The 14,347-nt window shown below is 37.4% G+C and overlaps 1 protein-coding gene across 21 annotated transcripts in view; it reads right to left on the bottom strand.

Moving 5' to 3' along the window:
* The window catches only part of SYNE1 (spectrin repeat containing nuclear envelope protein 1), a 306,594-nt gene that overhangs the window by 48,892 nt on the left and 243,355 nt on the right, over positions 1-14,347 (bottom strand). For 14 of the 21 annotated variants that reach the window (XM_039385717.1, XM_039385719.1, XM_039385713.1 and 11 more), the window contains 8 exons: positions 10,759-10,914; positions 9,848-10,018; positions 7,846-7,979; positions 6,253-6,469; positions 4,940-5,122; positions 3,812-3,958; positions 2,607-2,761; positions 2,080-2,227 (listed from right to left, as the gene is read on the bottom strand). In XM_039385717.1, the coding sequence (XP_039241651.1) occupies positions 2,080-2,227; positions 2,607-2,761; positions 3,812-3,958; positions 4,940-5,122; positions 6,253-6,469; positions 7,846-7,979; positions 9,848-10,018; positions 10,759-10,914 (1,311 nt within the window). The remainder of the gene's footprint in view (positions 1-2,079; positions 2,228-2,606; positions 2,762-3,811; positions 3,959-4,939; positions 5,123-6,252; positions 6,470-7,845; positions 7,980-9,847; positions 10,019-10,758; positions 10,915-14,347) is intronic. The other 7 variants (XM_039385731.1, XM_039385716.1, XM_039385722.1 and 4 more) reach the window with 2 other exon arrangements.

The following is a 14,347-nucleotide window of genomic DNA, read 5'->3' as shown; positions in this document are numbered from 1 at the left end:
TGTACACTCTCTGTACATCAGAGCGATAATCTGTTACCTGGGACCACTTGTCACCCAAATTTATTCTCATATGCAGATTACTGAAATATGAATTCAGAGGAGAAGGAAAGGAAGGTAGGTGTTGAAATGCACAACATCAGCACACTGAAAAAAAAATTCAGTAATTGAGTTGGCAAGGAACTTCCTTCCCCTTCCCTGCCAGCACTTCGTCAAATCCTTGTCTTGGTGCACTCCCACTGCACAGGAGTCCCAAGCAATGTATCACGTACTAGAGAACTGCACAGAAAGGATTAAAAGATCATCCTGACAGACTGATGCAGATGCCAGTGTTAGTGCATGATATTTGAAAAAGCTATCATCTCCACACTGCTGGTTTGTACATTTCAGTGGGAGGCTATTTTTAAATGAGGCCACTGAGGTGGTTGGGGTCTTTGTCGAGTAAACACCAGTAGTTATGAGTCAGCACTGGAAAGCTGATAATAGAGTTGGAAGAGTTTCAACATCCATTCTGGGAATTCAGGTGGAAACAGAATATTTTCTCATTATTTTTCAAAAAATACAAAGTGAAACAATGCAGAAATGCATCTCAAGAAGTTGAGATTTGACCCTTATAGTCATAAGGAGAGGAAAAAAAATTCTTTTTGACTATGACGAAGCACTGCAAAGTACACGGTGTTTTGTGTACTAAATACAATTAGATTAAAAATAATGCCAAAATTCGTGGGGAAAAAAAAAGGCCGTTTACATTTTTTTAGGATGAATTGTAGTATTTTGAAAATCAAATATTAATTCTCTTAATTCTGAGAGATGATTTTATAGTTGTAATAAAAAGGGCTTCAACAGAGTGACTGAGTAACACTCATCTGAGCTAACTGCTCAGATCAAGATTTTAGGAGAGAATTAAGATGAGATCTCAAGACAGTCGAACACCGGAAGATTGCCTTACCTCCTTTCAAAAAACTATAGCTACAATTAGACACAGCAACAGTAGGAAGTTATCCACTTAGTAATGATTTCTGGACATTCAAATCTCAAAGATCTGAGATGTTTCAACTTAGAAAGACACTATCCACTTAATACTGGAAGCGATGAGGAAATGAAATAGATGACATTTGTAAAAACAAAGGCAGTTAAATGCTAATGCGACTGTACGCTAAAGCAAGAAAAAAATGTTTTGAATTACTTTCTGCTATTGGACACTCATTCAAACACTATGCTGTGAGATAAAAGGGGGGGGAAGACCGTAACTCTTCCTGTAATCTGGCCTGAGTCTAGGGGTAGGTCAGCTGAAAAAGTTGTGGGAACTGAAACTGCTGTGGCCACATGGGAGCTCTGGTATGAAAATTGACTTCTTTTACTTGATCTTTACAAGGATTCTTGGCAGTAACAATATGGGTAGAGAAAAAATGTGCATCTCTTGACTTCAATTAAGATCATAAAGGCATCCTCTAGTAAAAATTCTGAACCAATCTTTCCCTGCAGCAAAAGCTGTGCTAGTTCTTGATTTGTTACAAATAGACAAATGCAGCATGCCAAACCAAATCAGTTTGTTCTCCAAGGAAATGTTACCAAATGGAGACCCATGGTTACTTACATAACTCAGTATTTGACAAAAAAGTTTTTCTTTAACACGCTCTTCAAATGCTATATGCATTGACAATTTAGTAACAAATAAATAAAATCAGAATAAACTGTAATAGAGATTTCCTCCAGTTTATGTCTGAAGACAAAGAACCAAATGGCATGAGAATTGTTATGTTTTTACAGGAGGACCAACAAAAACTTTGATTTCCTTGGTACAAACCAATCTGAAGTAGACTAAATGCAGGGGACAAGCGCTCATAGGCATAGTGATATGTTATACACAAATGCAGACAGATACTCAAGTCCTCCCCAAAACTGGGTATTGTTGACATATGTTCATGCTTCTGTTTTTAAGTTAAGGTATCATCAGATGGTGCAGGCAAATGTAATTCAATTCAAGGCATGCTATTATATTACTCAAAAAAGGAATGTGCATTCCATTTATGTATACAAAGTATGTATTGTAGTTATGTATAAATACACATGATGACTTGCCTCGTGTGCCCTCTGTTGCTCTAAAAGGCTTTGGTAGTTTCCTGAAATCTCTGCTGCCAACTTCTGTTCAGTCTGAACCAATAAATCCATCCAAGTCTCACATTTCTCCAAGAAGGTCTGCTGCTGCAGCAAGAAAGACTGCAGCTTACTAAAAGAAAGAAAGAAAGATGGATTCAGGTAAGGTCTCCTCCTCTCAGTGTTAACAACACACAAGTGTTAAAGGTCTTGCAATAACTTTTCCAGCAAAATTCCAAATCAGGTGGTAACACTTTTCCCACTTAGCTGCCTCATTCAATTTATTTAGTCAACAGTTTCAAAAATAGCAGTCTTCCTCATTTCAAAGCCTGTTAATTTGTGGCAAAACCAACATCTCTGTTCAATGGCTTTGCTCCTTACTTATAAGTACATCAAAGAAAAGGAAATTTGCTTAATGAAATACCCAAAACATTTTCTATATTCTGCAAAAGGTATACTTTGTAACTCTTGTAACCTAAGAAAACCACAGAGCAATCTTTATCTATCCCAACCTGAATCTCTCCGTAGTCTGAGATGAGATCAGAGACCAATGTCTGTTCAGATTTTGCATCCTTTTGATTTCTTTATCATTCAGAGGAAGCCTGTAACCCAGTTCATTAAGACGGTCCAAATCTGGGGCCATGCTGCTGAACTTCAACATCTGACTCTGCAACAAAAAGAGCGATAGCTGGGAAGTTCAGGAATTACACTATTACAGACTTCAAAATTATGAACTAGCACTCAGTTAAATTTAGAACTGCCTTGGTTGCCACCCAGTGGTAAGCAATCCCTATGCCATGGAAAAATTGCATTTCCAGTTTTCAGCTTCTGGTCCCAGACTACGAGAAGACTTATGTTCATATTTAAATGTTTGCAGAGAAGTATACTCAAACTGCACTGAAGTGTTTTGCTGAATTGAGGATTTATGGTTCAGAGCTGCAAAAGCAGGCTAGTGTTTGAAGCCATATGTTTACACTGTAAAAATATGCGAGCCTTTTCCCTTCTTTCTTAGCCTGAATGCTAGGCAGGTAAATTCCCATTAAAATTAGTAAATTTTTTATTTTTAGTTTTTGTTTTGCAGCACAAAAAAATCCAATTAAGAAAATGCCCTGCTTTTCAGCATGTCCAAAGTGGAATTCTGTCTAGTTAATCCTGACAGAAAAGTAATGGAAGGTTAAACCAACAAAAGCAGCATAGATGGCAGAGTTCAGCAACTTCCTGATATGGCCTCTGAAAGAAAGAGACAGAAAAAAGAAGCCCCACAAAAGACAGAGTGAAAGACTTCAAATTGAGATCACACGGTACACAGTAGGAATGTTTCTTCAGTATATCAAGTTACGCAAAACGTATAAAGTACTTCATCCCTAAATGAAATATCATTGAGACGGGAATTGCATAAATTCAAAAAAAGTTGAGAGAAAACATGATGAAGGAAGTCCCCAAGAACTGCTGACATTTCCATTCCCATTTTGATCTGATATTAATTTTATTCTGAACAGTTTGACTATTCTTTTCATCTTTACTTGGGGCAAAGTACCATGGGCAATCACTCCTTGACTGCCATCAAACTTCTAAATTCTCAGTCTTACGCTTTGCATGAGTGATAGTCCTTTACTATACATGGAATACATGTATGATACCTGTGCATACCCTGTACTACAAGTAACCAGGCCAACAGAAAAAAAACAAACCAACACTTCCCACATTTATTTGTCACCTTGAGTTGCTCCATTCTACTCTTTATTGCTGAGAGATCAGATGAGTGACTGGGATCCTGTTCTTTCAGTATTTCTTCTGCTTCTGTTATCCAGGTCTCAAGGACTTCCAGGTTCTTGGCAAAGGCTTGATAGTCCAGAACTCCAGCCTTAAACAGAAAAGGACCCACAGTTTAAGAACTTTGGCTCCACAGCATCCCTACTGACATCACACTCCTAGTTATTCTCATTCAGACTTGCAAACAGCTAAATAGGCTAGGAGCAATTGCAACTGCTGCTTTGCTTGCTGACTGTGGAATTATTGGGGTTTTTTTTAGGTTAAAATAGTGCATTTTTGATCATAGCAAAAAGGCAATATTTCAACAAAGTGCATAAATACCTGCTTACCTTGAAACAGATAACCTGCTCTAGCTTTCTTTTATGAAACTAAATCCAATGCTTAATTTATTGTCAGCAGAGAGAACTAGTCACCCTTATTGCATTTTTAAATTAAAACCTTTTCTCATGTTTTGTCTCATCACAGTACAGTGATGTTATAAGCACATTTCAAACAACGTTGGACTTCTTGGGTAAATCCTCTTGTCTCTCAAACAGAAGTCACTACCTCTGCTGCTTTTTCAACCATATAGTTTGCTATGGAATACATTCTTCCACTCCTTTTTTGCTCTTTAGGCCCTGGTGACACGAGCTACTGAATGAGCTTTGACACAAATGGTAGGTGTCAGTCTGGCCACGAAAATCAATTCTACACAAATATTCAGAATCTCTCATTTGTTTTACTGATGAAGAACTAGCTGGGAAGAGAGGTTGTCTTCAGGGGAGAAGTAGGTGTGGATCCAGCTGTTAGCACTATTGTTGTCTGCAGAAAGCATGGTGACCTTGGCATTCCAGACAGACATTTTCCTGCACGAGGTCTGCTATCCTCTTCAGAGAATTTGGACCTTCTTACAAGGTCTTTATGCTAGACTTGAGCATATTTTCTACTCTCAGCTTTGGCTTCCAAGGAAGCCTAGGAAATTCTGATGAACAGGTAACACCATCCTCTTTTCCCAGGCAGTTTTAGCTAATTTATGTGTTTTTAGGTACCACAGGATGATCAGAATCACAGATTGTAAATATTGTCTGCATACCTGAAGTACAGCCTGTTGCTTGCGGAGAGCCTGTTCTAGGGTTGACAGATTCTGCTTCAGAGAAAGATGATCAGACTGTATAGCTGCTGCTGCTGAAGCCTCCACCTGGCTTTTCAGCTCCTCCCCCAGATCCTGAAGAACAACCAGTGACTCCTGTGCTGTTTTCAAATCCATGAGCACATCCTGTGGAACACATTGAAGAAAGATATGAATAGTTAACCTGACACTCTGTTGATGTCATTAAATCATCGAAAACTTACATTTACTACCGCATTTCAATGTCAATGTGTCCAGTTACACTCTGTATGACATGCATAATAAAAAAGGTATGTCAAAGTACCTGTACAGAAAGGAACATAAGGAAGACACTGCTCAGCTACTTTTGAGCTTTGTTGAAAGAAACCTTTTGAATCTACTGGCATGACAGTCCCAGTGGCAGCCCTCACTGGGAACTGATTCAGGACTAGAACTCCCTTTTTTTTCCTGTTACGATTTACCAGAAGAGCTGAAAAAATAACTTTTATAAATGGCCTATAAATGGTTAAAGAAAGGGAAATAAAGAAATTAAGAAATTATGTGAACTGAACAATTTGAATTGCCAGTCCATGGTGCCTGACCATAGTAGCAAATGCTCCAAAAGATCACTTTATTTTTCAAACACTAACATGTTTTCTTGTTGTGTTTGGCTTACATTGAGACAATTAGTATTTTATTTTTTTGGTTAATGACACTTAACATTAACTTAAACTCAAAAGAACCAAAATGTAAGCACAGAGAGGAGATAAACTATTTTGCTATCTTGAGATTGTCTTGAAAATGGAAGAACCTCAAGGTTTCAAGGTCAATGGTGTCCTTCCATAAGGAAGGATAAAGACATTCCCAAATTCTTTTCATTCACAAAAAGTGAAAAGTCTTGATTAGTGGGAATATAGTCAAAGATTTTATGTTTCTATTATAAAGAACTCTAAAGATTTAGTTGAGATATTTTACCAAGAAAGAATCCCTTCATTAAGCAGAGACTTAAAACTGACTGAAATGATATAATTTATCCATCTTCTCCAGAGAAAAGACTTCAGATAAGAGCTTCTGAAACACCACAACAACTAATGGAGGGATCAAAAGTTGGAGAAACTCATGAGATTTGGGTAGCAGATTTAAAGTTGTCTCTCTTGTGCCTGAGATGCATCAATAAAGTGAAATATGTTTGTAATGCACGTTTCCAAAACACCAAGAATAGAGTTTAGTAATAGAGAACCTCTCAAGATTTTTTTAGCCCAAAATCGAGAAAAACTGCAAAGCTTAACTGAACATACATTGCAGTCCTGAATCCAAGTGGTAACTTCATCATCAGTGATGTCTTTGCTGGTTGCAGTCTTCAGGAGTTCATTGGTCTGGTCTTCTCGCTGACGGACTGTGGAAGAGCACTGCTGGTAACAGTCCTTGTACCTCTGCCACAGCTGAAGGAGGGCTCTGCTGGCACGCAGTCGCTCTGCAGTCTCCTGTAGAAGGTTGTTCCACCTGGTGAAGAGACTGGATGAATGATTGAAGCTTGGGACTCCACAACAACTATCCCTGTACCTCTTCCTCTCTGCTGTTTCCCATGGTCTTTTGGCTTTTGAGAAATTTGGTAACAATCAAGATCCGGACATTCAGTGAAAAAAACCAACCAAGAAATACGTTGACAGTCTGTTCTGATTTGTCACAGCGGGTCTGATCTATGGTACATTTGGCTCCTGTGGTACCACATCTGTGGTACATTTATTAATGTTTGAGGTCAGAGCTGCAGCACACCTTTTGAAGTGAACCTCCTCCTATTTCCATGTAGTACACTTCGGTTCACTGCACAGAGCATCTATGCCCAACCATGCACTGCCAGTACCAAATTCCTGCAAGGGCTTAAGAGGCCCAGAAGTGTAAACAAGGAACCATTTATGCTGCTGCAATTTCCACCCAAACCCTGACAGAAAATTTAAAGTCATAAAGCTCCCTAGAACTTGCTTTTAAAATACTCCCAGACATACTAAAAATCTTTGTATCTTTATTATCCAATTAAACACCTAATCCCCCTTTGAATTTTTGGCTTTAATGACAACCAGAAACACATACTTTCTCAAATGTGCTGGTATTTATCAAACTGCCTCATTGTTTCCTTACTAAAGAAAATCAGAATATTTTTCAATTATCTTTATGTGATCAAAACCAAAGTTTTTAAAGCAAAAACTTCATCAGTCATCACTGAAAATGTTAATTCCTACAGTATCTTTTTTGAAATGGGGTGAATAATCCCTCTCTCCACCTCCAGATTCTAGAACAGAACAGAACAGAGATTAAAATAATTTTGGCATGATTCTGTCTTCAAAAAACCCTGAGCCTTCCACAAAACCAGTTTTTTCTTTTGGATCCTCCCTTTCTGTAGCTTCTCTGAGTAAACCCTTACACCGATTCTTGCCTGAATTCAAAGTTGGGGAAGCTGTTTGCCAAGGTACTGGTGAGGAGCTTAGACATTCTTGCCTATCATGCCCTTCCTACAACTACAAATAGCAATCTAAAATCTGGGGAACCTGATGCATTTATTGCAAACAACATATTCAGACACAATTTTCAAATTTTAAGTGCAGTATTATTTTCCAGTATTGTATTTATAAATCTTGTTTGGCAGTCATGCATGAAGCAAAACTACTGACAGTAATGTCCAAGTGCTTAGCTGGAGAAGATAATGCTCCATTTAATATGAAATAAGTAAATAAGAGTCCTACTCCAGTCCTGCCTGTTCCAAAAAGCCCCTCAAGCCCCCCCCAAAATAAAATAATAAAATATAACAGAAATAAAAATGATGGAAAACTGGGTCAATGGACAAATACAGATTTGCTACTGAAATTAAAGTTTAACACACAGACATTTTCTACCTCATATTCACTTCTTTCAAAGTACTGGTAAGTGTTTCAGTCACTGGTGGTTGACATTCTTTCAACAATTCATTGGTCACAGAACCAAACTTCTGTAAGCTATTTTCTTGTTTTTCCAGTTCATCTTGTAGGCTCTAAAGCAGAATAATAACAAAAGAAAACCAAACCATGAGGTATTACAATTCCGTGATGTAGAAACATTTCAAAATAGTGTGTATCAATTGCATCATACAGATTATGAATGTAAAAGTTGATTTCATGTGTTTCATATATATAAAAGGCTGTTTAATATAAAGATTGTAGTTAAATTAATTTGATTTTATATCAAATGTATCAAAAAGTTTTAACCCTGTATTTTCGCAAAATGTAAAGATCTTCTAAAAGAAATTATTCTAAACAAGTACTTTTGTATAGAATGACTAAGTCCATGAACGGATTCAGAAATAAAAACTAACAGATATAAGAAAATTAATTAAATAACATTTTCCTGTTTAGAAGAAGATGAAAAAAATAACAACATAAAAAAAGCTTTATTCTGAAAATAAGGTTCTCGCTCTTTCAGTTATCATTCTAAAGCGTGCCTGTCAGGGAAGTGTGTCTTGTCCAGTGGAGGGCAACAAAGATGACTGTGGGACTGGAGCACCTCTCTTATGAGGAAAGGCTAAAGGAGCTGGGCCTGTTAAGCCTTGAGAAGAGATGACTTAGAGGGGATCTCATCAATAGGTATAAATATCTAAAGGCGGGGTGCCAAGAGGATGGAGCCAGGCTATTCTTGGTGGTGCTGAGCAATAGGACAAGGCAATGGACAGAAACTGATGCACAGGAAGTTCCACCTGAACATGAAGAAGAACTTCTTTACTATGTGGGTGACCATGCACTAGAACAGGTTGCCCACAGAGGCTGTGGAATCTCCCTCACTGGAGATATTCAAGGACACGATCCTGTGCCATGTGATCTAGATGACTCTGCCTGAGCAGGGAGGTTGGACCAGGGGACCCACTGTAGTCCCTTCCAAACTTACCTATTCTCTGACTCTGTGAAAATGCTCTTTTTTTTAACATTAAATATTTTTATGCATATTATTACAGTTTGAACAGCCCAGCAAATCTCAGCCCAAGTTTAGTTAAAATCTTAGCAAAAAAAGTAATTTTCTGTACCTATTGCTTTACTGACTCCTCTCTAACACGCAAAAAATTAAAATCTAGAAGACTGGCTGTAAAGTCCATTATTGGATTCTCTTTAAATCTTCATTTGAAAAGTGCTGTTCATGCTTAGAGAATTTACATATGTCTGGACTTCAAATCACACAAATATTTAAATTATACTGTAAATGTAAATTTGATGGTAAATACTAAATGGAAGAACAGAATACAGTAAGAACATAATTTCTTCTACTTTAGGCATCTGGAAATGTTTGTTCAATTTTTTTTTATTTTAAAGATGACAACTTTCTCTGAAATAAAAGGGTTTTTTATGTAATAGAACAAAAATTTGAATAACTAATTAGTTTATTGCCATTAATATTAATTTATAATTTTATAATAGGAATTTCCTTGTATTTTATGCTTTTCTTACAGGGGTAAACTATTTGAACATGTGAGTATCTCAACTTTTGGAACAATATTTTCCTTGATCATCAATCTACTGTAATGTTGAAGGGCAAGTTAAAAACGTGATCTCAACATGCTCCTGTAGCTCAGAAGCCTGATGAAGTAGCATCAGAAACTTTAGTCTTAATGGTCATTAGTATGATCTAAAAACTTTTAATAATTTGATGGTATGGTTCAAAATTATAAAGAACAGCATCAAAAATCTAAAAAATAAACAACCATCCCAACTTTATTTTTCTCCAAAATGATAAATGCAGTGGCTGTTTTGTAATGTGTTCTCTTAACATCATGTGATTTTAATGTGCCAGTGTGTCTATACTTCCACTTCTTATGAACCAAAATGTGTAGTTATCTGCATCCATGCCCTTTCAGACAAAATTAATTCTTCTTACCTGAAGGTTATCAACCTGGACTTTCACAGCTTCCAAAGAACCAGTAAGAAGATAAAAACGGGACAAAGAATATCTGGCTTCTGTCAGGTAACTATTCAGTTCTTCATAAGCCACTTTGTAAATGCTCCACTGATCAAGAACAGATTGCAACAATATCTTCAGTTGGCTAACCTAGGAGGAGGGACAAATAAAAACAAAAGTAAATGAAAAGCATTCAAGATATTTGGGATTTGTTAAAATTATTTTCTTCCTTTTGATCTCACATGCTTCTTGTTCTACATTTCTGATCTTAAACCTATTGAGAATGAAGATTTTGCACAACCATCAGTGGGGCTTACACTGGGTACAGCATAAAGTTCTGTTGATTTTATAAAGGTTGGATGGCAGGGACTGAGAAGATTTCAAAATTCATTTCACTTTGGTTCAAAGCAGGATCAAGGGGAATTGCTAAAGACTATGAAACACACATCCCTAAGACAGGTAAATCAGTCTATGGAAGTCAGCAGAGAGCTACCACCAAGACTATATTCCTCATGAGAAGGCAGACTGATGTTGATCAAACTTTGGATGTTGACAAGTAATGCTGATCTCTTCCTTATTCAGTGAGACCTGTGGGCTTGAAAAGGTAGTTCCTTACAGATAATTTGATACTTTTACACTAAATATCAGGAAACATCTAAAAAGCTTCAATTACAAAAATTAAAAGCATCCTTGAAACACGAAATATTATACCCATCTTATTTGGAGTGCACACACAAACTCGGGGAATGATGGATGGATAGATGGGAAGAGGGACACAATTCAGAATCTCCTCCCCTACAACACAGAAGAAATCCACTAGCTACAACTGCTAATTCTCCCTCCAGGCCTTATTCCTGGAGCTATAATTTGTCCCTTGATGATTCTTTTACCATGTGATCCAAATTGGCCCAGGAATGGTTAATTTCTTGCAGTGTATTCATAACAGCAGAAGAGACTTCTTTTTTCTTGTTCTGTACCAAAGAAAGACCACTCTGTTCTATATTTTCCACTTCTTTTTCCTTTGTTCTTATTGATTCTTCTAATTCCTGAAAAAAAAAAAAGAAGATATCTTAGTATGTTTGCTTGTTTAATTGGCTAAATAACACCTTGATATAGAAAAGAAGCCCATAAGCTCCTTAGTTTAAAAAATAGGAGTCATGTTTGCATATTTTGGCTTTTTATTCTCAAGGGCCTCATAACTCATCAGCAATTCCACAGAATATTTTATGTTCCCTTTAAAGCCTAATAGTTTGCTGTTAAATACAAGCATGTCCTACATGCTTCTACATGCTTCTACTTTCTACAAAAAAGTTTTGTATAATCTTCTGCTCTCGTGTAAGTGTACAAACTCATTAAAAATAGGACAGCAGGGCCCAACTTAATTACCTCTAGGCAAACACACCCAGGGCTATTGTCATTGAGAGATGATGGGATGGCTTTTATGAGTGGAGTCTTGGAATCGAAGTACAGGCTGTTTAGGAAGGACAAACAGCGAAGGCGAGGAGTAGGTGTTTCTTTTTTATGTCAGTGACCAGCTGAAGTGCATGGAGCTCTGCCCACAGGTGTATGAGGAGCTGACCAAGGACTTATGGGTCAGGATTAAAGGAAGAACAGGGACAGGTGATATTACAGTGGTGGTCTGCTACAGGCCACCTAACCAGGGAGATCAAGCAGATGAGAACCTCTTTTAACAGACAGGAGCAGCCCCACACCAACAAGCCCTGGTCCTCCTGAAGGACTTCAACCACCCCGATATCTGTTGGAGAGACAACACAGGAGGGCATAAGCAATCCAGAATGTTCCTGGAAAGCATTGATGATAATTTTCTTCTCCAAGTGGTAGAGGAGCCAATGAGAACAGAGGCTATGCTGTACCTTGGTCTCACCATTATGGAGGTGAGAAGGTGGGGAATGTTAAGCTCAAGAGTAGCCTGGGCTGCAGTGACCGTGGAATTCAATATCACTGGAGTGGCAAGGAGGGTACACAGTAAGCTCACTACCATGGGTTTCAGAAGAGCAGACTTTGGTCTCTTCGGGAAATCACTTGGTAGAGGGAAAAACGCTGTGTGTTTTAATTTGTCCTAGAACATTGAGAGGGCCTTTTTATTAGTCCAAAGCTGACTCAAGCCTCTGGAGAAAAATTAATTTTGTCACCCAAGGAAAATGACAAAATGACTTCCTAGTGAAAGATGTCAATTTGCCATGATTCCTCACATGAAGTGAAGTCTTTATTCCTTTGCCGGGGCCCAGTAAAGTCTATTGCTTGAGGACAGCAAGCCTTTCCCTTTTTCTAGATGACAAGTTCACTGGAGTCCAGCCACCAACAACAAGCAACACACTGCAGGAATTTTCTTCCTCAAGGTTGCTTGTTGTTGAGAAGCATTAATGAGCTTGATAGCATTTTGCTCGTGCCTTAATACCATGAGAATGAAGCTAGAAAGTGAAGGACAAGAAGACTAGATAAGCAACTGTGAGTCATATAGCACGTTCCCATAAGCTCATTCCTAGCCAGGAAACTACCTATATAATTTCATAGCATGGTGCAGGGAGATCCAAGAAAGTTCTGCAGTACTCAGAAGCTCTGCAGCTTCAGGTAGCATAAACACCTAGTTTGAGCAGAGTGGGGAATTATGGCTTGTAGGCTTCAGGCCAGCACAAATTTGTGTTTACCTGTCAGTATGATATAGAAAGCAGTGTGTTAGGTGACAGTAATTTTGTGTTACCCCCAGATTAACTAGTATGTCATGATCTCAGGTTATATTGTCATTTTCTGCAAGCCTCTTCTTACTGAGAGAGATGGATCACCAGGGAAAGAAAAGAATACAACAAAACTCTGGGCAAACCGAAATAAATTTCTCTCCCTATGAATCCAGAAAACAACAAGTGAAACATTGCCATAACAGACTTTACATTTTAGATAGTTGGGGCAGTATTTGAAGGAAAATTCTGCCTAGTCTTGCAAACACTTGCTATTACAGAATTTATCCCTGTACAGATACAACTCACTTTTGTCTATACACATATGTGTGAGAGCATTTTTGCTTCACTGTTTATTTTTAGCCTTTTTTTTGTATTATTTTACATTTCTTCAAACATCTAGCCATGACCTTGTTCCAGACTACAGACAAACACATCTTTTTTTTAACCAGCTGACAACAAGGCAAACTCTTCTAAGTTGCACATAATAAATATGACTTTTCAAGACAGTAAAAAAAGGAGTAAAAAGGCAGAAGTTTCAAACACCAAGAACAGAAAATATTTCTGGTTCTCTTTGAAAAGGGCTTCCTTATTCATCATTTAAAACTCATAATCGAATTAAAGTTGCATTATTGTTTCTAAGCTGTGATGGGGAAAAATGGTTGACTTCACTTATTATGACCCTAAGCAGTAGCCAACATTGGTTAATAAATAAACTGTAGCTTTTGTACTAGTTGAACTAGATATTTGGGAGTGTCTGACACAGTTCTTTCTTAATGTGTTTGTCTGTTGATCAAAGTCTTGCCATTCATAACTAACTCCCCAAGTGTATTTGCTAACTTCCCTGACAAAAAGGAACCTAAAAGGTGATAAATCAGATTCAGCTTTGAAATGCGGCCAAGCACAAACTGCTGATTATGTCAGGCTGTGCTATATTACCCTTCCATCAGTTGTATGGGTTTATTGTGCACTCCAACCAGTTAGAAAACTAAAGTCAAGAATTTCACAAAAAAAAAAAAAGACCTCTAACATACCTGGCCTAACCACTTATTTGCCTTTACAGAAACAAAGACAGGCTTAATATATTGGTGAATATAGAGTAAATTGTTTTATGAATTGAATTTTAATAAATTTCCAGCTCTTCTGTTTGTGAAGAGCTAAATGCTAAATTATATTTGTCCCATTAATTAAATAAATGCATGAAAGACAGCCACACCAAGATAAACATGCTTCCTACTCCCTTTTAAGGGGATGAAAATACCAAGATTTTGGGCATATGTTTGTCCTGGCAGAGTTTTAATTACACATTTGATCCGGTGTAAAATTTATTATTTGGTATCTGGTAGAAAAATATACTTTTAAACAAAAATTATGTGACGCCTGATACTGTGCAGAGGCCTTGTCTATAAATTCAAAAGTATTTGTTTTGCCTATACACTTATTAGCTTTAACTCTAGCCTGACAGATCCAGAAGCAAGCTTCTTACTATTAAATATATGTTATTCTGAGTAAGATATTCAGAGACAACTGTGATACCCTGTTCACTGCTGTGTTGTCCCTGTATGAATTTCATGTGAAAAACTGAGGTGGTTTTGAACTTATGTGCCTTATGTATAGCTACACTTTGCCTCATCCCATCTTTGCCCATCATAATCATGATTCTCTTTCCTTTTCTGGATAGTTAAATATTTGAGGGGAAAATAAAAGAGAAAGATTCCCAACACATTCTGAATGAAAGAATAAAGCTTCCTTAGATTCTAGCATTTTTCTTTGAATAGTCAGG

Source organism: Pipra filicauda, unplaced genomic scaffold (genome assembly GCF_003945595.2).
Source record: "Pipra filicauda isolate LSUMZ 115617 unplaced genomic scaffold, ASM394559v2 scaffold42_size3861933_pilon, whole genome shotgun sequence".
In the NCBI taxonomy this organism is placed as follows: domain Eukaryota; kingdom Metazoa; phylum Chordata; class Aves; order Passeriformes; family Pipridae; genus Pipra; species Pipra filicauda.
The sequence above is the reverse complement of the archived record's forward strand: the minus strand, read 5'-3'. Positions and strand labels throughout refer to the sequence as shown.